Source organism: Marmota monax, unplaced genomic scaffold (assembly GCF_021218885.2).
Source record: "Marmota monax isolate L192 unplaced genomic scaffold, Marmota_monax_Labrador192_F-V1.1 WCK01_AAM20220418_F8-fsc00078, whole genome shotgun sequence".
NCBI lineage: Eukaryota > Metazoa > Chordata > Mammalia > Rodentia > Sciuridae > Marmota > Marmota monax.
Window position 1 is genome coordinate 7,601,375 of NW_026694865.1, and position 25,632 is coordinate 7,627,006.

At 38.3% G+C, this 25,632-nt stretch overlaps 1 protein-coding gene across 3 annotated transcripts in view; it reads right to left on the minus strand.

Moving 5' to 3' along the window:
* Usp3 (ubiquitin specific peptidase 3) overlaps positions 1-22,559 on the minus strand; it is a 110,413-nt gene extending 87,854 nt beyond the window's left edge. Inside the window, exon 1 of one of the 3 annotated variants that reach the window (XM_046426505.2) lies at positions 22,316-22,559. In XM_046426505.2, coding sequence (XP_046282461.1) covers positions 22,316-22,406 — 91 coding nt within the window. In that variant the 5' untranslated portion in view covers positions 22,407-22,559. Of the gene's footprint in view, positions 1-7,615; positions 8,037-19,500; positions 21,679-22,315 lie in introns of those variants that run through there. The other 2 variants (XM_058573373.1, XM_058573369.1) reach the window with 2 other exon arrangements.
* Between the last annotated feature and the right edge of the window lie 3,073 nt (positions 22,560-25,632).

Genomic DNA, 25,632 nt, shown 5'->3' on the forward strand with positions numbered 1-25,632 from the left:
GAAACAATCAGTGAGATGAATAGAGAACCTACAGCTTACAAGCAAATTTTTACCATGTGCACATCAGATACAGCACTAATCTGTAGGGTTTATAAAGAACTCAAAAAGCTAAACACCATAAAAAAAACAAATAACCCAATAAATGGGAATTAAAAACAGCATACTACAGGGACACAGACACATCAATGTTTATAATAGCACAATTCACTATAGCTAAACTGAGGAACCAACCTAGATGCCCTTCAGTACATGAATGGATAAAGAAAATGTGGTATACATACACAATGGAATATTACTCAGCAATCAAACAGAATAATATCAAGGCATTTGCAGGTAAATGGATGGAGTTGGAGAATATAATGCTAAGTGAAATTAGCCAATCCCCAAAAATCAAATGCTGAATGTTTTCTTTGATATAAGGAGGGTGATTAATAGTGGGGTTCGGAGGGGGAGCATGGGAAGATTAGAGGAACTCTAGATGGGGCAAAGGGATGGGAGGGGAAGGGAAGGGGAGTAGGGGCAGAAAAGAGAATGCAGTGAGATGGACATCATTACCATAAGTACATGTATGAAGACACGAATGGTGTGAATATATTTTGTATACAACCAAAGATATGAAAAATTGTGCTATATATGTATAATATGAATTGTAATGCATTCTGCTGTCATATATAACAATTAGAATAAAAAATTTAAAAAGAAAACAAAAAATTAAAGAAACTGTAATTATAAATTTTTCTTAATAAAATAGACTTATTCTAAATTTTCAAGCACAAGTAGTAAATTAAACTAAAAATCCAGTATCATAATTTTGGATTTGCAAAACATAATCAAATAAAAATTTTTAAATTGTGTGGCTTTTGTTAAAACATACACACACAAACTCGATATGAGTTTCAATAGTAAAAGTGTTACTGGAATTTGAGGACAGGGTAAATATCATCATAAAAATTATACATACATACATACATACATATGTGTGTGTGTGTATGTGTGTGTGTGTGTGTGTGTATATATATATATATATATATATATATATATATTCCAGTACATAGGTAGAAATATATTCCATTCTGACCCAATTTATCCTCTAATTCACATATATAAATATATATTTATATTTATATAACTATTAAGCATTTTTATAACTTTATTTATTTATATTTTTAAGTGGTGCTGAGGATCAAACCCAGTGCCTCATATGTGCTAGGTAAGCACTCTACCACTGAGTCACAATCCCAGCCTGATATATTTTTATATTTAGGAGCAAGAATATGTAATCTTCCATACACCATAAAGACTCTTAGAACTGCATGCTCAGAAACCTATGCTATGCTAAATATTCTGAAGTGTCTTTAAGTGCCCTGAAATTATTGGGAAAAGAAACTGGTAAAGTCACAAAAAACAGGAACCAAGCCATAGTCCAGAAAAGAAATGGAGCTATACTAAGCAACTGTCAAAGGTGCCAAGGCAGCCTGAATGCAGCCAAAATCATTGATGTCTCCCATCCCCACAATGCTGTTCATTATGGGAATGGGTATTTTGGTTCCCAGAGAACAGGGCAACAGGAGAATTCTCATAAAAAGCAACAGGAGGTGGGCTGGGGTTACTGCGCAGTGGTAGAGCACTTGCCTAGCATGTGTAAGGCACTAGGTTTGATTCTCAGCACTGCATATAAATAAATAAAGATTCATTGACAACTAAAAAAAAAAAAAAAAAAAAGCAACAGGAGATACTCAGGGCCAAAGAAGTGAGCCAAGGAAGAGCATGGAGCTAAGCAGAGGTACAAATATTGGGAGAGAAGACCAAGCACAAGGCACCAAATCCAAAATGTTCAGAAGTACCAGATTGAGACTCAAGGCCAAGATCATAGAACCCTGAGTTCAGGGCCTAGGCAGGGAGACATTTATGAAGCAAAGCTTGTCTCCATTGCCTTTCCATTTCCCCCAAAAAAACCTTTTCCACTTTCTTCCTTCAAGCAGCTCTCTTTAACTTCCATTCCTTTCTTATTCTAGTCTGGCAATCCATCTCTCCTGTAACATTAGATAAGTAAATTAATTGCTGGTTAAGTCACAGTTAAAGCATTTGTCTTAACAGTTCCCACCTTTCTGCTTAAATGCCTTGTGGTAGATTGAATATGGCCACAAATTCTTTCACACTTTCTTTTTCCCATAGAGAGGCAAGTTCTATGTCCTCATTTCCTGAATCTGGGCAGGGTCAGTAACTGCCTTGGGCAATTGAACATGGCAGAAGTGATTCCAATTTGCAAGTCCAGATTTTATAAAAGTCACAGCTTCCTCTTCTTACTGCTTGGAATGCTTGCTCTACGGGAAGCCAGTCACACCATAAGAAATGATTATCCTGAGACCAACATACTGTGAAAAGCCCAAACCACATCTGGAGAATATGACATCAGAGGGGACCAGAGAAATAACTAACTCACACAGAGACATGCTGAATTAAGAAGCCACTTTGGAAGATGTTCTAGCCTCAGAAACTTTGCCTGATAAAATCTCGGTCAAACTATTCTACAAAATTATAAGCAAAACAAATTTTTTTAAAACTACTAGGATGCAGGACAGTTTGTTACCCAGCAACAGACAACTGCCATAGAGGAGGGGTATTAATTATAAAACTTCCACCACATCTGCTAAACTCCTCACTGGAATGAATGACAATTGTTTAGCAGAAGTGAGAATGGGAACTTTAAAAGGGTCTACCCAACAGGAATCTAAACTATCCAAAGACAAATCTATCTCCTCTACAACAGAGATAGTGAGAGGTAAACAGCAGTTTAGCCTAAATTCAGCTGCCATAATTCTTTGGATTAAATATTTCTGTTTCACATCAATATTTAAAAAACTCAAATCCAGACGTGCTGCTGCTACCATAAGACAAACTTAGTCTTTAGAATGAGCAGCACTCCTAATGTTGACTTACATTGTAAAAATAGTAACAAATAGCAAGTTCAAAACCTTCACAAATTCTAAAGCACCATTCCCATACAAATCACAAGTTCTGCATAAAGATCCTTAAAAAGTGCCATAGGCACTTTTCTGTTTATTAAACGCTACTAAGCCTTATACTTCCTTCCTTTTGCTTTTCTGGATTATGTTACTTAATAAGCATTGTGGAAAACCTCAGGTTGAGGACAACCTACTCCATCTCTATTTCTAATTCTATCTTTACCCCAGGAGTTCTGATATCCCAAGATTTCTTAGGAAGTACTCACAACTTTCTCTTGAAGTTCCTATTAAATTATTCCCCAGCTGGCCTGGCAGGGCAAAAGGGACAGTGACCAGAACTCTGCTCACATTATTTCAGTTGCAAAGGTCTTGATCTCCTTTCCTTGCCTCCCAACCCTGTCAAAAGAACATCTTCCTTTTTTTAATTTGTTCTAATTAGTTATACATGACAGTAGAATGCATTTTAACACATCATACATAAATAAGTATAACTTCTCATTTTTCTGGTTGTATTACACCAGTCGTGTAGTCATTTATGCCCATAGGGTAATAATGTCCAATTCATTCTATTATTTTTCCTACCCCATACCCCTCCCCTCCCTTCATTCCCCTCTGTCTAATCCAAAGTACTTCTATTCTTCCTTAGCCGCCCCCCACCTTATTGTGAAAGAGCATCCACATAATGGCTTTTGGTTCTTTGGGACTGGCTTATTTCATTTAGCATGATATTCTCTAGCTCCATCCATTTACTGGCAAATGTCATAATTTCATTCTTCTTTAAGGATGAGTATATTCCATTGTGTGTAGTATGTGTGTGTGTGTATAACATTTTCTTTATCCATTCATCTGTTGAAGGGCACCTAGGCTGGTTCCATAGTTTAGAATTGTGAATTGAGCTGCTATAAACATTGATGTGTCTGTGTCACTGTAGTATGCTGACTTTAAGTCCTTTGGGTATAAACTGAGGAGTGGGATAGCTGGGTCAAAATTTTTTTATACAAAAATGTACCGAACCAAATGTGTTACTTTCATAGGAATTCACTGTTATTCTGTGGGCTCAAAATAAATGTTAGCAGTCATGTGATATAGCCAACCAAGTATGAACTTCAGAACCAATATAGCCTACCATTCTTTTATTTTAGAATCTTATTGTAACAGTTGGTTCCACAGCCTATTTTTCTTCACTATAAAATGGGAAAATACCACCTCTATCTCACATGGCTATGGTAAGGATTTCAAGAGACAAACTTATGAAGTACATAGCATAGAGCCTAAGAAATAGAAAAGCACCCAGTGAGCTGGTCACAGTGGCACACACCTGCAATCTCAGCTACTCGGAAGGTTGAGGCAGGAGAATTCCAAATTTGAGGCCAATCTCAGCAATTTAGGGAGACCCTCAGCAACCTAAGGAGACCCTGCCTCAAAATTAAAAAAAAAAAATTAAAGGATAAAGGATGTCACTCAGTGATAAAGTGCCTGTGGGTTCAATCACCGTACCAAAGAAAAAAAGAAAAAAGAAAAAAAAAAGTGAATGTCAGATATCAGTTCTCCGTTTTCCTAAAACATGTAAAAGAATAAAATCACTGTCAGGAGGTACTATTATTGTACACACTGCAGTTAACAGATGTCCACACCACAATTAACAGTTTTCTTCAGCTTACATTCTTTAAAAGAATTTCAATTGACAATATTTTTCCACAGAAAAATTCCAAATACTATAAGTCAAATTAAAGCCAGCAAAAATCCCTCAAAAACTCCTCCTATATCTGACCTAAGATGAAATCCAAAACATCAAATTAATGAAATCAAATGTTCAATTTTAATAAACTTATTTCAAAGCTTATGTAACTATTATAACCACCATATCAAATCATTAAATTTTAGAAATCCAATGTAAAATAAATCCTTCTGAAAACAAAATGCATTTTATAAGCAAATTTTGAGAGATAATGTAAGTAGATTCAGACAACTTAGTAAGATGCTACTCAAATAAAACATTTACATATAGAAGCAACTCAAGAACCAAGCCATACTGAAATACATCAAAATCAGAGGTATTTAGAACAGACATTAAATCCTAGTTTGTCAATTTAAGCAACCAAAGTATAACTTGGGTATCTATTCTATTTGGTATATTATCAGTACGCAACAAATTGAATTGTCAAAATTCAGACTAAAAAAGATGTTAAGTTCTTAATGTAAACTATTTCATATTTTAATATCAAAAACAATGAGGTTACAGGCCAAGTCATTTAATTGTAACTTGTAACTTTTTAAAATTTTGCTTAACATAATGGTCTCTAATTCAATCCATTTTCCTGCAAATGACAGTTTCATTTTTATTTATGGCTGGTAACTTCTAACTTTTATTCAAGCAAAGTGAACAGGAACTATTTCAAATTATCCCAAATTTAAGATATGGTTATCAGCTTATTTTTGTAGATCAGTAGGTTTTTAACTTGTACCCTAAATAATTCTTATTTATCCACCTTATTATCTAGTCCTCTTTAAGAATCAATGTCCTTAGAGCAATCAGAAGTTAATTTTGAGACTTTTCTACATCAGAGCATGCACAGAAAACAATAACACCTGTATGACACATGCACATAAACTGAAAAGGCTTCTCAGGGCCAGAAGTAATCTGTCTGGGGGCAAAGCCACCCTTACAGTAAGGGAATCATTTAACTCTCTATATAAGTAATACCATCTGTGGTCCCTCTGGCAGGAAACTACATTAGCCAATCTTTGACATGGTTATCTAGCAATGCAGCTGGAGGAGGTCTGACTTCTATTCCAATGCCCACTTGTTAGAACAAAAGCATTATCCGGGAATATAAGATGTCATTCCTCTAAGGACCTGCAGTTCATAATCATCAATCCTCTGAGACCTATCAGAGAAAGTGAATGCTGAAATCCTTATTTCTATCCTATATAGAACTGTCTTGTCCTACTGCCATTCTATAATCCTAAGAAGGAGCCAGTCAACAATTTGCAAAAAGAAACCTATGTAAATTAAATTAAAAGTGAGAAGTTTCAGAAACAGCTAGGTCTGAGCACTCAGATGTAAAACAGCACTGATATGTATGTATAAGGAACAGTCAACTGCTTAAATGAATGTTGACCCAAAGCATATTAGTTTATTAATTTACTAAAAATATTCCCAAGGACAATTACAGTTTTTCAAGGTTTCCTAGAATGAAAAATAATTCCAACAAAATATTACATTGCAATAAATAGCCTTGAATACATTGGTAAGGCCACAAAAAATGGGAAGATAGGAGTAGGCAGGCAAAGAACTTGAATTATTATTATGAAAGCATTTACACATTACTGCTTGCACAATTAAAAAGTTAAATTTTTATTCACACTCAGTGATACATAATAATAATAATATACCTATTATAAAAACAAAATCTCAAAAGTGTCTAGAATAGCTGCTACAAATTACTACAAAAAAGGAGGAAAACACTAACTTTAGATTGAATTAACCTAGCAAATATTACCTTACTAAAACAAAAGCAATCAAAGTTAACATCACCAAAAACAAGACAAACCAATATTATCACCTCTTGATATGATGCCCTGAGGAGACATATTTCTTACTTCTGTTGTATTCCTATCAAAGAATGCATACCCTGAATCTAATCATGAAGAAAACCCAGAAAAACTCAAAGTGAGGGACATTCTATAAACTATCTGACTTGGCTTTTTCAAAAATGCCAAGACATGAAAGACAAAGAAATGCTGAAGAACTATTTCAGAAGAAAGCTAAAGTACCACTATATCTTCAAATTAATTAGGGAAGAGGATATAACCAGAAAATTGACATATAAATGATAAAGGAAATGAGGCAAAATCATTAACAACTGGCAAATCTAGGTAAAGAAGTTATGGAAGTTTTTAAAACTATTTTTAGCTATGTTTCTTTAAATGTGAAATTGTATCAAAATCAAGTTTTTTAAACCTTGAGATTAAAAATCCTGTATTCTTTATTTCCCATTAAAAATGTACTTTAAAAAAAAGACACAAGAAAGAGGTCAGGTTACCAATGTATAGAGTCAAAGAATCTTACAAACCTTGCACCAAACTTCCACTCATTAATGGACGATTAACTAGTCCAGCAAAAATATTACAACATATTAACTCCAGTAGTCCAAGTGACTTACAACTGTTTCTTTTATAGGCTTACATATCCAAAGTTTAGTTTGTGATTTTGCTTACCAAAGTTAAACCTCTTTGGGCTTTTCTCTGTGTTGACTGATAATATAAATAACACTGTATTTTGTTCTAATCATCAGAGAAGATAGACACAATAATTTATTTGTTCAAATAGATTAGTGCAAAACTTGGGTTTGGGTTATTTAACTCTCTGAGTAATTATCAAGATCCATTTCTAATACAGCAAACTAGATTTAAAATGATATTTATTTTTAAAAGGACATCAAACATGGTAGACCAACTTCTCACTATCTCCTACCTAAAAATCCCACTACAATGACAATAAAGGGATAAAACAGACACAAACACATAAGATAAAGAGAACATGTAAAGCCATCAAAGCAGACAAAAGATTTCAACAGTTTTTTGGAAGACAGGAAAAAAATCAGAACAACAATGCAATCCATAGTCCAAAAGAAGATGCAGCTCACCTGCCAGCAGAGAAGGATGCAGATGGGAGAAGGCAACAAATAGCAAGGGTAAGGATGGGACTGAAAACAAGGAGTCCAAAGGTTGTAAGGACAACTGAGTCATGGAAAATCTTGCACTGCAAGATCCGGACATCAGAAGCTAACTGGACAGCCCTAAGGGAAGATAGAAAAAGTGAATAGTACTAGAAAAAATTCTCCACAGACATCTGAGTGTCTTCTTGCAATGAAGGTGACTTTCTCTCCATCTCACAGGGAAGCCCACTGTAGATAAGCCCCACCCATTCACAGACCTGTGTAGTGCTTCACTCTTAAATGAAAAGAAAAAGACAAAATATATCTTTAAAATAAAACCTCCAGAGAATCATTTTAAAAACAAAAAGAAAAGAGGAAATAGAACCAATACACAGAGTACAGAAAAACTTCCAAACAAATTCTAAACCCTGGAGAAGATATTGCAAAACAGCAGCAGCAGGATGTATATAAATGGACTGGCCAAAAAATGAGAAAGAGCTCTTGAAAATTAAAAATATGATCATCAAAATCCAATGGGAGGTGCTGGGGATGTGGCTCAAGTGGTAGCATGCTTGCCTAGCATGCATGAGGCCCTGGGTTCAATCCTCAGCACCACATAAAAACAAAATAAAGGGGCTGGGGTTGTGGCTCGGTGGTAGAGCGCTCACCTAGCATGCTTGAGGCACTGGGTTCGATCCTTGGCACCACATAAAAACAAACTAATGTATCCACCTAAAACTAAAGATACATACATACATACATAAAATAAAGATATTGTGTCCACCTAAAACTAAAAAAAAAAAAAAAATTCAATGGGAGGGCTGGGGATGTGGCTCAAGTGGTAGCACGCTCGCCTAGCATTCATGAGGCACTGGGTTTGATTCTCAGCACCACGTAAAAATAAAACAAAGATATTGTGTCCACCTAAAACTAAAAAAATAAATATTTTTTTAAAAATTCAATGAGAGGTGTCATAGCCATCCATGGCTGTGTGTGTGTGAGCTAGGCGCATTTGAGCAAATGAGGGGAGTGGTCTGGCGTTACACATTTTGGGGGCTGTGCGACACGTGTGCCTTTTCTCTCTGCTTATGATCCCACACACCCCCTGAGATGGGTGTGGCTTTCCAAGAGTCAATCAACTTGCTGTCCACAGGACATCACCAAGCAAGACTCCACTCTTCGGAAACCCAATTCCTTGTCTTATTTGGGCGGAATATTCTATGAATGGCTTTTCCCCAATAAATAGGGTGGGATTGTGCTCTCTCTCTTGCCTCTTGCCTCCCTTACTCTCCTTGCCTTCCAACATGGGAGCTGACACCACCTGTGGTCCCAGACCCATCCCTGACCTCTAAAAAAGGAATTTCTGTGCTTGTGTGGTTTTTTTAGTTGCCAGCCTGGCCAGCTGGCAAAAAGAAGGGGCTGGGGATATAGCTCAGTTGGTAGAGTGCTTGCCTTTGCTGCACAAAGCACTGGGTTCAACCCCCAGCACCAAAAAAAATTAATCAATCAATTAATCAATGGAAGATGTGGAAGAAAAATATCAAGGAAACATCCCAGGAACTAGCACCAAAAACTCAGACAAAATCAAAGAAAATAGAGGACCCATTCAGGATACCTCACTTTCAATTAATAGGAATTCCAGAAAGCAAAAAGAACAAATTAGAAATGTAAGTATGATGGGAAGAGCATGCTATCAAATTTGTAAGTAAAAATTAAAAAAGGAACAATGCCTTTATTGCTCTAAGGAGAAACTGTTTTCTAATATTCTGTATTCAGCCAAGCAATCAAGTACAAAGGTAGAATAAAAATGTCAGACTTACAAGGGGTCGAAAATTTACCTTGATGGTAAGGGACCTAAATAATGAAATAAACTGAGAAAGACATGGGACCCAGAAAAGGGAAGGCCTAATACAACAGAAGAGTAAAGGGAATCACAGGATTAAAAACTGTCCAGTAAACAGAACAAGGTGGTGCAGGCCTGTAATCCCAGCAGGCCTATAATCCCAGCAGCTCAAGGGGCTATGGTAAGAGGATCATGGGTTCAAAGCAAGCCTCAGCAAAAGTGAAGCACTAAGCAACTCCATGAGAGCCTGTCTCTAAATAAAATACTAAAATGAGCTGGGGATTCGCTCAGTGGCTGAGTGCCCAAGATCAACACCTAATACAAAAAAATAAACAAATAAAAGTCCAGTAGGTCTAGAGATCAGTTATTTCAAATGGGAGCAGAGGACAGAGGGCTCTGGGAAGGAGGTCTTCAGGGGAAAAAAAAAAAGGATTACTTTTTTTTAAAAAGTCTAAGACTGTGGATGTAGCTCAGGGGTAGAGTGTTTGCCTCTCATGTGCAAGACCCTGGATTCCATCATTAGCACCACAAAAAAAAAAAAAGGAGGAGGAGGTGGTGGCTAGGGGGAAAAATGTCTAAAATCTATTATACATAAAAATTAGAATAGTGGGGCTGAGGATGTGGCTCAAGCGGTAACGCACTCGCCTGGCATGTGTGGGGCGCTGGGTTCATATAAAAATAAAATAAAGATGTTGTGTCCACCGAAAACTTAAAAAAATAACAAATATTAAAAAATTCTCTCTCTCTCTTTAAAAAAAAAATTAGAATAGTAGTTCATCATTTGGGGCCAGGCATTTATTGAATTCCCTGTACTTCGAGGCTAATTTGCAGAGCTAATGGCATGTGTCCTCCACTAGCAAACGTAATTTCAAAGCTGGCCAAAATTTGTCATCTATATGTTAACAGATCCAGATACCTACAGAGCCAGAAAAGAGAAGGCATCTGGTCCTGCTGACTTCCACATAGAGGCAAATTCTGATCCATAAGGCAGATCCTCCCACTGGCTCAAGCTTTTTACTCTATTTTTACATGGATTTTTAAAATCAGTTTTCAGCATCAAATGGAAACAACATATAGAAACGTGTGTGAAACAACATATTCTCAAAAACTGTGATATATGAAACAAATTTATTCCTCCTATCCAAACTCAAATTTGTCCAGTCCAACTTTGATGAAAAACACCTATTTTATGCTACATCTATTATATCAGTCTTCAGCTTACATATTGAACTGTGGCCCTACCACCAAACAAAGTGAAAAAACAAATAGTAAGAGGATGGATCAAAACTACTAAAGTCAAGCAGATTATTAAATCAGAGTCAAAATGGGCCACTTTTGCCTTTGGAAAATCAGACACAAATAGCTAGAAAAAATTACCAGGAGTTGATATTGTTTTAAAAATAACCTCCCCTTTGATGCTGATTATATAGAGAATGAAAACAAAAGCCATGAATCACCTAAGTTCTGACATCTAGTATTTCCATTTATTTAACATAGTAAGATGTATGAAATTCCATGCTTTTGCCAACAACCCGAGTAAGCAATTTCACAGTTAAACAGTAATGGCACTTCAAAAGAAATTAATAAAAATCATAATGTAAGCACCAAGCAACTATTATTTCAAAATAGGAGCAAGTACATGCAACAACAAAAAATTATATATATTTTAAGGAAGAACTCCCTCCCATAAGTAAATAAAATAATTATGAGGTTTAGGAACCTCTTAATATCAGACTTTTCTCAGAGAACAATAGGTTTAATATCTACATTTTGTAATTCTCTTTATAATTTCTTTTGATTGTGTAATAAAGATTAGCATTAAAGCACAACGTAGAAAAAAATTCCATATTTGTAATTACTGATGGGCTAGGAAACTATTTTTTTTGCATTACAATTCTTAATATACCTTTATACCACAATTTATCATGTCTTTGTATATAAGGTATGTTGACACCAAATTCACATATTCATACATGTATTTTGTATAATGATGAGGGTCTAGGAAACTATTCTTTTAAAATTTGGGACTATCTGTGAAGAAAAAGAATGGAAAAAATACAAACTGTGTATATATAAGAGGATCATGGGTTCAAAGCTGCCTAAAGAGTCAAATACCTAGTATTCCAGGAAATAGGCACCTGTAAATTCCAAAAGTTCTTTAATGTTCAAAGGAAAAAATGTCTGAAAATACATATTTTGAAATGAGCTCTAATACAACCACACACAAACAAAGCACTCAAAATGAATAAAAAGAAACTAATGTGTTTAAGCACTCAGAATTAAATTTTCATGGCTGAATGTTGAGCTCTGGCAATTACTTCACACACACAAGATGAAGCTTTATCCTTTAGTTGTTGTAAAGCAATTTCTTAAAAATGCTAAACGATCTCACTACTAACATCCAAAAAAAACTCACATGGAAATGGGAATTCATCTCAATTAAATTAGAGGACATTTTATTTAAAAAATTAAAATTTTCTAACAATAATACAAGCATTGACCCCATGGTCTCTAAGTTATATGGCATTTAAAAACAAATATTAGAACATTTTTCTAACATGTTATCACAGGGAAGTATGTCATAACTAGAAATTTCAACATGATCTTCAAAAACTTTGATCAGAATATTAACATCCTAGCCAGGTGCTGTGGCACACTCCTGTAATCCCAGCATCTCCAGAGGCTGAGACAGGAGGATTGCGAATTCAAAGCTAGCCTCAGCAAAAGCAAGGTGCTAAGCAACTCAGTGAGACCCTGCCTCTAAATGAAATACAAAATAGGGCTGGGAATGTGGCTCAGTAGTCAAGTGCCCCTTAGTTCAATTCCTAGTACCAAAAAAAAAAAAAAAATTTAACATCCCAATATTGTGTAACAAATGTTCAAAACAAAGGAATGGAACAATAATGTATTATTTAAAAAAGAAAACCTGTGCTTGGTCAGCAAGGACAAAGATTTAAAGGAGCTAAAAGAGTAAGTGTGTTATCCTATAATCAGTTAAATTAAACCTGAAAGAATATGATAGTTAATTGTCAGCCTTCTCTTCCCAGTGATGAGATACAGTATAAGTAGTCCCTAAAATTAAAGGTCTTTAGGAGCAGTCATGGATAAACAGGCAAGCAGATTTCTACAAGGAAGGCTACCTTAAACCCAGCTAAAACAAAGAAAAAATAAGACAGAACACCTGCCTTGGAGAATGAAAAATGGAGAACAGTTCATTGAAGCAATGTCTCAATCCTAAAGTAGAGTACAAAGTTTCCAGAAAAAAATCCAGTTGAATAATAATATTTTAAAAGATATTTGGTGGGGGCTGGGGTTGTGGCACAGTGGTAGAGTGTTCACCTCACATGTTCAAGACCCTGGGTTCAATCCTTAGCATCACATAGAAATAAATAAGTGAAATAAAGGTATTGTGTCCAACTACAACTAAAAAATAAATATTTTTTTAAAAAGACATATGCTGGTTTATCTTAAAAACACTCAATTTCCTCCTTAAAAGATCTTATAAAATTAAATTAGATAGCACTAATTGTGAAATCCTTAATTGTGATACATATGCCTAACACAAACAAAAAGTAAACTTCACTTTTCAATGTCCATATTTGTGTGTGTGTGTGTGTGTGTGTGTATACCAAGGATTGAACTCAGGGGTACTCAATCATTGTGCCACATCCCAGCCATATTTGTATTTTATTTAGAGACAGGGTCTCACTGAGTTGCTTAGCGCCTCACCATTGCTGAGGCGGTCTTTGAACTCATGATCCTCCTGTCTCAGCCTCCCATGCTGCTGGGATTACAGGCATGCGCCACCTCATCAAGCTTCCATGTTTAATTTCAACAGTTTTCAAACTCTGAAATTGCCTTCCTAAACTCATCTGGATTTTATGCATCTGCAAATAGCACACATGTATACTTTTCCGTATATCTTAAGAGGGAAATTTGTTTTAAGCTCTGCAACCTAAAAACTATAATTAACTTTTACAGGAAATACAACTGGAAAATCTTTTAGAATATAACTAAAGAGAATCAACAAAGTATGTTGCCTAAAAGCATATTCAAATAACCTCTGAGCTACCAGAGGCAAAAGCAAAATTTTATACCTTAAGAATTCTCTCTCTCCTCCACCCAACAGCAAACCACCTCCAAAAAGAATCTCCTTTACCAGAAATAAACTGAAAAAAATGGGAGCGAGGGGAAGCTCAACTGAAACATATTTTAAATAACCAAAAGCTATCAGCTTGGCTTTGTTGAGGAGGCTGGTTTATTATGTTTGAACTAAAATAATGTGAATTTTGGCCTACATAAAATTAGATTTGAACCCAATTAAGCTGACGTTCAAAACAGTTTTCTTCCCATTTATTTGTTCTAATTTGTCAGTACTTGAATCAATAAATTGGGTTATGGGAGTCAAATACCAAATTTTAAAAAGAGTTATTTTCAAGATATTTTAGTTATTTTCAATTTAAAATATATTTCAAGATATGGAATTTAAAATGTATTTTCATGTCAAAAATATTCAGAGGAATTACTTCAAGTATGTTTCCCACCACTTTAAATCCTCTAAATTATCATTAAGTATGCTGGAACTGTGGCTCAGCTGTAGCACGCTTGTCTGGCATGTGTGAGGCACGGGGTTCAATAAATGTCTATCAACAACTAAAAAAATTTTTTTAACATTAAATTACTTTAAATTATCATTAAGTTACTAAAAGACAAAGATCTTGCTTTTAAAAAGTCAGGTTAAAAGTTTAAATGGTATTTGAGTTTAAGCTTTGGGCTATCTTTAATACCCATGAGTATCTTGAGCATCTTAACCTTTGTCTCAGTTTCATAGTCTATAAAACAGGAAAAACTACAAGGATGTGTAGTTAATTAAATTAGTCAGGATTAAATGCTAGCAAACTGCTTTGAAGTTACTTCATGTTGTTCTCAATTCTCCTCCTACTCACTAAATCTAACAGATGAGAAAACATCTGGAATTATTATAGATTATAACATCTGCAGACTCACACAACAGTTAAAAAGATGATCCATTTTCAAGGTTCTAAACCAAAGTTCATTCAACAACCCCCAAAATTTTTAAGAAATGATTGCAATGAACAATTTTTAGGTGAATTTCCTTTTTAGCCTCAAAGATATCCATACTTACAGGGTACTACACAGAAATTTCACATCATCTTGAGAGGTCTTGGCACAAAACAATTCTAGGTAAAATAAACAAGTTGTTGCTGTCCTTAATGCTATTCTCAGCATTCTGAACTGCCAATCAAGGTAAGCTTCATCACAAGTATTCCTTCCAAAAAGTACTAGCCCCCACTGAGAATCTATCAAAGTACTTCCTTCTAAGCCATCTGTCCAGGAAAACTCTATTACAACACCTAGAATTCAGTTTTTTTTTTTTCCTTCTGAGGCTATGAATAAACATAAAACACTAAAGTAGATTACACTGTATATTATTTTCCACTTCAAACACTGAGAAGCTAAATCTATTCCAATGCCTAGGCTGAATGCAAAACCTGAATGTAAAACTGCAGCTTAACCAAAGACATTTTTTTTCTTCAAAAAAGAAAAAAAAAAAACATATAAAACATTGAAAAAAACAGCTAGGGCTGGGTTTGTGGCTCAGCTGTAGAGCACTGGCCTAGCACGTGCAAGGCGCAAGGTTCGATCCTCAGCACCACATAAAATTAAAAAAATAAAATATATCGTGTCCAACTACTACATACACACACACATACACACACACACACACACATATGTAGAGAGAAAGCAGTTAAGGGGAAGTGTATATACATTATTCCCTGATGGAAAAGGGACTCAATTAAATTTTAAAACAGGAATTTAAATTACTAAGCTACAAACTACACATTGGTTTGCTTACTGATCTGCAAACACTATACAAGCGTAAGTTTTTCTACTTTTAGTTGGAAGAATCCAAAACTAATCTTTTACATTCCAGTAGAGAAGAAAATTGCACAAATTTCAATGAGGAAAAAGTAGCATGTTATATATAAGAGCTTAATGCTAAAAACTAAGAATGATGAAAAGAAATTATTCTGAGGATAAATGAATAACAGGAAAAGAAATAAGACTTTTAATTCTCCCCTCAACTCCATTCTTCCTTCTGCTGAAGGATGTTCTTTTTACAGTAAGTATACTGCCTAGGAAATAATTTCTGATCAATGAACATATCAAAACTTCTTCACAAAAGCAATATGTGCTCTTTTTCTGGCTGGAACCATGGAGGGTGCTGAAAAAAAAAGAAAAAGAAAGCTCCTACTGTACCAGCAGAAACCCTTTAGAAGCAGCAAAAAAATTTCACAGAGCTGAATGTAAAGCACCTGAGAAAGAAGTTTGCCCAAAAGATGCTTCAAAAGGCAAGAAGGAAGCTTATTTATGAAAAGCCAAGCATTACCACAAGGAATACAAGCAGATATACAGAACAGAGATTCAAATGTCTAGGATGGCAAGAAAGCTGGCAACTTCCATGTACCTGCAGAATCCAAATTGGCATTTGTTATCGGGATCACAGGTATCAATTGTTTGAGTCCAAAAGTTTGTAAGGTGCTACAACTTCTTCACCTTTGTTGATCTTCATTGGCACCTTCGTTAAGCTCAACAAGGGTTCGATAAACATGTTGAGGATCATGGAACCATATGTTACATGGGGGTACCCAAACCTGAAGTCAGTGAATGAGCTTATCTACAAGCGTGGATATGGCAAAAATCAGTAAGAAACCAAAAACAAAAAAACATTTTGACTGCTCAGTCTCTTGGTAAATACAGCATAATCTGCAAGGAGTATCTGATTCATAAGATCTACACTGTTGGAAAACAATTTAAATTTATTGTAGTAACATTACCAATGGTCATTTGGTTACAAACCAGACCAAATTTACTGGCTAAGACACTGAGAGCTCAGGCTGGTGAAAACATTCTGGGGGTAAGCTCACTTGCCATTTATTTTCAACATAAACTTAAAAGACTGTTGCAGCTATGATTTAAATGGGGGGGAAAAAAAAAAAGCTCACCCAGCTGGCACAGTGGCATACACCTGTAAAATAACTTTCTGTGGCCCTTCAAATTATCTTCTCCAAGAAGAGAAGGAAAAAGACCAGCCATTTTGTAGAAGGTGGAGATGCTGGCAACAGGGAAGACCAGATCAGATCAGCAGGCTTATTACAAGGATGAATTAAGGTATCTACCATGGTATTTTTGTAATCTGGTCAGTTAACAAAACAGTACTTGTCTCAATATTAAAAAAAAGAAGTTAAGCTCAATCCCTAGACTGCAGCCTCTTCAACAAATGGAGCACATTCTAAATGTGAGGTGTTTCTCAGCAATTATAAGTTATTGAGAGACTACCGGAATAGGCTGAGGCTACTTAAAGGTTCTGAGGGACAGAATGGGAAAGGAATACCACCCCAAAGTCAAGAAAGACAACTCCATTTCACTTAGGCTTTTCAAATATTCCAATGAAGTTTAAATTTTTCAAGAGAGTATGTAAATATTAAATACCAATCTTCAGTATTAATGTGGAAAAAGTGTCACCAGTGCACTGATTTTAACTACCTAATCCTCATTTACAACTAAAATGTCCTCCTGCCTATCCATAAACACAGAATGTTAAAAGAATACAAATTTACTGTAGTAACATTACCAATGGTCATTTGCTTACAACCAGCCAAAATTCACTGGCTAAGACATTGAGAACTCGGGCTGGTGAAAGCATTCTTGGGGGAAGCTCATTCGCCATTTATTTTCAACATAAACTTAAAAGACTGTTGCAGCTATGATCTAAGTGGAAAAAAAAAAAGTTCACCCAGCTGGCGTGGTGGCATACACCTGTAATACCAGCTATTCAGGAGGATGAGGTAGGAAGATCACAAATCTGCGGCCAGCCTTGGGAATTCAGTAAGACACTCTCTCAAAATAAAAAGCACTGGGGTTATAGGTAGGTAATAGAGAACCCCTGGGTTCAATCCCCAGTAACTCCCCTAGTCCCCACCCCCAAAAGAAAATAAGTTCATCCAAGTAGGCCAGGGGGATACGCCTGTAATCTTAAAAACTCGGAAGGTTGAGACAGGAGGACTGCAAGTTCGAGGACAGCCTGGGCAATTTAAGACCCTGTCTCAAAAAACAAAGAAAGGGCTGGGGGTGTACCTCAGCAGTAGAGCGTTCCTGGGTTTCAATCCCCAGTACCAAAGGTGGCGAAGGTCAACTGTTAAACATATGTTTTCAGAGTGTCCTATTAAGTGTAGGCACTTAATAACTAACACACCACAGAACATTACTTAAAAGCAATAAATGTATTTGACCTAATGAACAAAATGATGGATCCCATTCTAGGAAATTGAGTCCACTAGATAAACTGGAGTCTTCTTTAAATGTCATTTGTGACAGAATTATACAAAATAACCCATTACTCCATTAAGGTGAGTTCTTACCTTGATCACAAGTTGACCAGTTCATTACAAATTTATTACCACTGACAAACAACCAATAATCAGCATCTCATCCTACTGAATGGACCTTTTTAAAAATTTTTAGTTGCATATGAACCTAATAACTCTACTTTTTTTTTCTTTTTAATGTGGTGCTGAGGATCAAACCCAGGGCCTCACACATGCAAGGCAAGTGCTCTACCACTGAGCCACAATCTTGGCCCCTGAATAAATCTTAAAATATATATATGTATTTTTTTCCAATATCCACTCAAACTGCAAGACATTTACTTGATCTACACTTAAGTTTTCATGAGTAGAATAATAAGAAGACAAATATGTAATGAAAACTTAAAAGAGGCACCCTCAAATGTTCAGAGAATAAAAGGAGATTGTTCTTGCCTTTGTTATTAAAAAATATCTCCAGTTTAACCTGCTATTTAACCTAAACCTCTGAAGTCCAAATGCTTGGTCTTTGGCTTTCCTTAGTTATTAAAAGTTGTGGTCCGGCCATTTTTTTAAAAAAGCAATTCATGTTTTTTCCCTGTCTTTTGCCACTGGCTAAACTCTTTTACCCACAAAAATAAGGAATGTCCAAGCTTCCAGCTTCTGAAAATAACATCTGGTATGTGCACCTAACAAAAAGCTTGAGAGAATGTCCCGGTTTTTTATTTAAAACTTTTTCATTTAAAACAGAATACCTTTAGCAATGATTAGACATAAATCTTTTTTACCTTATTAGGAAACTGCTAATTTCAACATTTACCTTAAACCACAACATGGATTTATCTTCAGAAGTTAGCTTCCTGTCTCTCCCCCAACTACATTAGACTATAATTTTTTTCGTTTTGTTTTTGGCTAACAAGGAACTATTAGACTCCATAATATGTTTCCCAGCTAATATGTTTCAAAAATTTAAAGATTCTACAAAGGCATAAATGTTGCCAGCCTTAAGGATTTCTCTAATTTTTAAAGGTATTTTAATAAACACAGGTATCATTAACTGTTAAAAACTTGTACACCAGTGGGTTCTCGCGTTTGGTTCTGAACTCCTAAGAGTTTCCAAGACCCTTTCAGGGGATCCAAAAGGTTAAAACTATTTGCATGAACAATAATAAGACATTACTCTTATTGTTTACTCTTGTTCTCTCAGGAGATAGAGTTTTCCAGAGGCTATATGAACTGTAGTATCTGAGAAACAGAATGCAGAAACAGATATGAGAATCAATCAGCTCCTCTATTAAGCTAAACAAAAGGAGTTGCAAAAATTTAAATTAATTTCATTCTTTACTAATTTTTGCTTTGAAAAACATTTTACATAAACTGTAATTTATATTAACAGGTACTGAATCTATTGTTACTTATAAGTAAATTAACAAAACAAATTTTTGCTTTAATTTCTAATAAAGCAATATCAATAGGTATAAGCCACACATGGGCCTTTAGGGTCTTAAAATTTTTTAAGACCATTAAGTGGTCCTGAGAACAAAAAGTGTAAGAAGCACCATCGTATACAATTATATAACACAACACAGTGCCTTCCAGGGATAAGAAGCTCAAGTTAATTCTGAAATATAATTACTACTTACCACCCTAATCTTGTTGAGTTCTGTATCTCCTTGTAAAGCATAATTCAGCATAAAGCCAGTCTGTTCTGGGCCCCATTTAATGGGCTTTAGATATTTAATTACTCAGGGTCTTCTTTATAAAAATGTTCTAAGCTGCAATTCCACCTATTATCTGGACAGTGTAGAACGGTTTCTGGATGTTTTCACAAAAATTACTTTTGTGTGAAAAACAGCAACCTGTGAAGTAAATGAAAAATAATACTTCCTCTCTTTTAACAGATGACACAACAAAACTGATACTCAAAGGAATCAGAACTACTTGTCCAAGGATGTATTGCTAGCTAGTAGGGCCTACGATGTTGGTCTTTTGCAATTTGCTTGGCTATCTCGCTTGGGTATAATTGCAAGATCCCAAAGAAAACAAGGCAAGGGCATTACTTTTATTGTCCCAGTGCCAAAACAGGGATTTTTCTCTCCTTAATAAGAATGTAATCAGACTCAATATCCAGTCACAGCATTATTCAACACACTGACTACCCATTTGGTCCTCTACCAAAAAATAAATAAATAAAATTCAAGAGTGTTGGAGGAAAAAAAAAAAAAAAAACAGAACACAACGCTCCAAGATGATCAGTTAAGGACTCCCAGACTTACCAATCATTTAATCATTGAAACAACAGGCAGGCAAGAACAAGATCAAGCTTAACACAATAACACTAGATTATATCAACAAATGAATGCCAACAGGCTAAAATGGGAAGCACAGATGGAAAGGGTTCAATTCACAATGTGGACAGAAGACAAAACCCAAACAAGGTTGAGAAACTAGCTTAATTGGTTTATAAATCCAAGCAAGTGACTAGAATCACCTTTGCAAAGCAGTGTCGGAGGCAAATTTTCTTGCAAGATGCAAAGATGTCATTCTATCCCTTGGACATAAATCACCCATCCTTTAGTTCTAAACATACTAGTTAATTCTTACCATCAGAATAAGTCTCTCTGTTTTGCTCCATTTTAACTTACTGAATTCCTTGATCTCCTGCATCTCTATTCTACAACTAACTGGATTCTCTGATAGGGCAAGACTGATTGACAACAGGATATTTGCCACTAGCATAATTCTTGTCTTTTTTTTTTAAATATGATTGTGTCAGTGAAGCCATTTTTAAGTTTGATGTGATTTTACCTAGAAAAAGTCAAAAGTGTGCTAGCTGTCCACTTTGTATTGAGCAACAGTAATTGCTCCATTCCTTGGAAGGTATGTTTTCCTAGTATTTTATTTTCTTTTCCAAATCTCTTTTGGAAAAAAATTAAGTTCCAGAGCTATAGCTAATGTGCCACCAATCAATTTGAAAAGCAATGTGATACACCCTATTTTTTTGTGCCACACTCAACATTTACTGTTGAAGATATATGTATAGGTTAAGAGTTAATTTACCCAAGTTTCTGCATTCTCAGGAAAGAACTACAATACTACACTGTGAAACCAATTAACTAGTTAATTTTTAAAGCCTACATGTAGAAAAAGACGAGAGTTTACAAACACAAGCAAAGCATCAAACGTCCGAGAGTTTCAAGAAACTGCAGTTATTTCTATTCCTTAACCTAAAGTATGTTTTTCTTTGTAGCTACATTTTCCCCCATCCTTTAAGAAGCAATCTGCGAAGGAGGAGAAGAAACCTGCCAAAAGTGTTAAGCATTCTCTAACCTATCTTCCCAGTCCAACCCAAGAGAAGTGTCACACAGCTAAATCATACCATCGCTATTTCTATATTTCTTTAAACTCGAGATTTCGGAAGTGTACAATTCAAATGTGAACGCTACAACCCTGGCTAATAGTGATCATTTTAAAGCTAATAAACAAAGACTAGCAGCGGCACTAGGGCCCTACCAGGAAGTAATCAAAGCAGGGTGGCCGGTGCGATCCTAAGAAGTCGATAGAGCAGACAATGAGAGGGCACTAGGGGTTCCAAAGGGGCCCGCAGAGGGAGTTAGAAACTTAAGCTACTCAAAAGCATTACATAAACCTAGTAACTGTTTTACAAGAACTCGAACTCTAGAATCCAAACGCAATTCCAGACAACCCAAAATTGTGTCTTTAAACAATCTTAGGCAAACTCGAGCCACCCCTCCAAAAGCAGCTGTTGGCTCAAGCTTCGGAGCTCTAGAGCCTACAGCCTGTTTTCAAACTTCACCCTCCCAGGCTGATGAAAGATTCCGACCTCCGCCGCCCGAGCTTCTGAACGCCTCAGGAGGCTTCGGGTTGCCTGAGCCTGTGGGGAAGGGAAATAAAGCCCGGCCGAGGCAGGAGGCGGCGAAGGGCCCCGCGCGCCCCACAGCCCAGACAAAGCTGCGTCAAGAGAGCGGCTTTTTTTTTATCCAGTCGGGTCCACCGAGGAAACCAAGTCGGGCTCCGCCACACGTGCGGCAGCCCGGCGGGGGCCGGACACCGCCCCCACAACCACCGCCCCCACAACTGCCGACCCCGCAGTACCCACGAGCACAGCCCCCGAGCGCCTCAGGGCGGGGCAAGGGGCGCGAACGCCGGCCAGGGTCCCCGCCCGCAGCGGCCCCGACACGCTCGAGGCCCCCGCGGACTCCCGCCCCTCGCCGGCCGTTCCTTCGCCGGCCGGACCGTCGGGCCGCGAGAAACAAAGGAGCCGCCGCTGCTCCCACCCGCGCCCGCTTCACCGCGTACCCCTCCCCAGCGCGTCGGGCCAGGCTCGCCCTCACCCGTCCCTAGGTCCGCGCACCGGCTGCCTGCGGCCCTTAGACGGCAGGCCCGGCAGAGCCGGGGCCTCGGGTGCGCGGCCGGCCGGCTCGGGGCCGCACTCACCGCTGCAGCACCAGGACGACGGGGAGCCGTTGGGGAACTTGGCTGAGTCCGGAGCGATGCAGACGCTGGAACTGAGGTGCGGGCACTCCATGGCCACGAGGACCGTGGCAGGGAGGACAGAGGCTCCGGGGCCGAACGAGGCGGGGGCGGAGGGACTCTGGAGGCTCCGTCTGGGGTCGCTCCTCGCCGGGCGCTAGGCAGACAGCGGCTGCGTCCCGAGCCCTTGCGTCAAAGAAAGCAAGGGCTTCCGGGCGCCGGGTTTTCCCGCCCGCCCTCTCTCAGCACTCCGCTCCGAAGAACGTGGAATTCCGGGATCCGGGTTCTGCCGCCACCTCTAGACCCGAGGCTTCCGCCTTCCCGGTCAGGCCCCGCCCCCAAGGCCGGCTCCGCCCCTGTGCACTCCCGCGGGTGGGGTCTCCGCGCGCGCTACCCTCATCTGATAGCTCAGGTTCCTGCAGCGCTTGGAAGTGACTTTCCCAATTCCGCTCCCCTGGGCGGCTGCGGCTTCCCTGACTCAGGGAATGGGGCTACCGGGCCCCGGCAGACAAGTCCGGTCCGCTGCGTCTATCGGGTCCGGCGAAGGAGACTGATATTGCTTGGCGTGTTGGTCTGACTACAACGCGGCTTAGTGGTAGAAAAATCTGGCCAAGCAACAGAGGGACAGAAAGAAAATACAAACCACTCGGGCAGACGGGCACCGTAACCCTCCCATTTTACCAAGCAAGAAACAAGCCCGGGGAGATTAAGCCTGGCCCCGTGTTTGCGCCAGTGGGCTGCTTGGGTCCCAGAGCAATCTAATTCTGTCCTTTGAGACAGGTGTGGTTCTGAGCCGGTTCTGAGTTCTGCGCACACGGCCGTAGCTGGAAGATGAGTGGCTGAGCCCATTGGGGCACCCACGAACCTGGATTCAGACCTTGTCACCGTGATTAACTTTCAGCGTTACCAGGAGCACGTCGTCCTGAACTTTACAAATCTCTCTGCTGGAAATTTAAGTGAAATACATGTAACCTGGTTTTCGAGGTCCCGCCAACAGGTGATAAAAAGGGAAGGGATCTAACATTGTTGGACGCGCTGAACCGCTTCCCTGCCAGGCACTTTGCAATACAAAATACCTCATTTAAGCTTCGCTATACCCTACAACTGATGTTACGTTTCTCTTTTTACCGCGGGGGACATCGAGTCTATTAATTTGCTAATCCGTGCCGAGATTAGGTCCTCTGCTCTCTGGCCTATTTTAGAAAAGAGTTTATGGGAGGGCAAACCTCTAGGGGCTGCTTGGATTCGCCTTACACCGGAGCCGGAGGAGCCTGCGACTTAACTAGGGACAGTCTTAAGGACACCAGGGCTGTTACAAATATTGCCTCAGAAGTTTGGGCTCCTTGAAAACCCGTGAAAGGAGCCACAAGGCCAGAAGGCAAGCAAGGGGAGGGGGAAGACTGATGTAGCAATTCAATGGGCAGAGTGGGGGGGGGGGGGAAGGAAGGTCCGGAAATTATTAACTGGGCCGGGTAGTGGTTAGAGTGGGGCACCTCCCTGAAGTGCAATCTTGGAGCAGCCCAAGGTCACTCCCTTGGTCACTTCTCACTACTCCCTCAACCCCAGCAGTCCTCTGCTAATGGTGTCCACCTTCCTGCAGCATCTTTGAGACCTTTCCCCCCCTTTGTTTCTTCAAAGTTCCTTTGCCCTTTTTCAAATTATATTATTGAAGTTATTGCAGTGAGGAGTTATGGAAAGTGCATAGGAAGCCAGGTAAGCAAATGTTCAAATCTTAATTCTGCCATTATTTGGTGGCTAACCTTAGCAAGTGTTTTTAGTCCTTACCCCTCCCCCAACTTTTTTCTTAATCTGTAAAACTGGAAAAATAATACGTATCTGAAAAAGAAATTAAATCACGAGATTTACTACCATGTAGTAGGTATTAAATATAGTTTTGTTTATAACAGCAGTTGTGGGATGCTTCCCACAGGATAAACAATAAACAATAATATCTAACCTTTGCTCAAGCTCTTCCATCTATCTCCTCCTACCAGCCTATTTATCTTTCAGGCTTGGCTCAACCAATCTTCTGTTTCTCTCAGGACATGTTCCCCATTTGGTATCTATAGCCCCTCATTTGGCCATGGAACAGTCTGACTCATGCTGTCTTATACTGGTATGTAATGTTACTTTTTTCACCCTCTCAGAAACTGTTTCCTAATCCCCTAAACCTCAGTTTAAACACCACTTCCTGCAGGGAGGCCTTTTCTGACCCTGCTCCACCCCCAGGGTACCTCCCAGGGTGTGATGCCCTTGACTGCCCCCACACTGCCTTTATAAAACATTCTTCTGCATGTAATTATTTGTTTAATGTCTGTCTTCCCCTTGGAGGTCCGTAAGGGTAGCAAACAAGTCTGTCTGGTTTCCTGCTTTATTTCTAACATAGTATGTAGAACATGGAAGGTGTCCAATAAATAAAGGGTTCAATGAATGGAAGAGTGGGTGAGTGATGCTTTAGCAATATTTAGGAAGAAAGGAGTTTAGGAAGTGCCTATATATATATATATATATATATATATATATATATATGTATCAGGTATTTTCCACCTTGAGAGTAAACTGTACATTTCAATTCTGAGTTTGTGATTTTAAAAGGATCAGACATGTTAAAGCATCTTGTAAGGTATAAACTGCTAAAACAGATATATTAGTATTATATATTATAGTATTATTGTCATCTCTCCATAACCAGAATAAAAATTCCGTGGAACAGGGGCCCTATTTTGGCCATTCTTGATTTTGGTCGTCCCCTAAAGGGTAGACTCAGGCAGTCCAAAGAAGTCCAATGGAATCAGAGACCAGTTTCCTGGGGCTTTTGGTAGCCTGCCCTAAAACAGAGAACTTTCCTGTGTCTTTGAAAGTTTTCACAGTAAGAAAAATTTGAAGGGGGGGGAACCCCTCAGTGAGTAAATGTGTCAAACGGGGGAAGGCCATGGGGCACCCTGGGAAATCTGCCTTTTCATCCATGGATTCTGCAGCTGCATTTAATACAACCTTCGCTTTTTTGTTCTTGGCTGGCATGCCTTTGGCTCCCAAGAGCTCCGACTTACATACCAGCATGCCCAGATAGTGAGGAGGGAGCTTCCAGCTCCATTGCTTTGCACCACCGTTTCCACCACCCCATACCCTACCCAGCCCCCTGGATATCTGCTGGGGCTACCAGCCCAAACACCTGCCAGAAGCAGTGGGCCTATTTTAAAAGTGTGCATTTTTTGCACAGGGGAGGAATGCGCAATTCCAACAGTACTATCAAATGATTCTCGTATAAAGAATGTGTATAT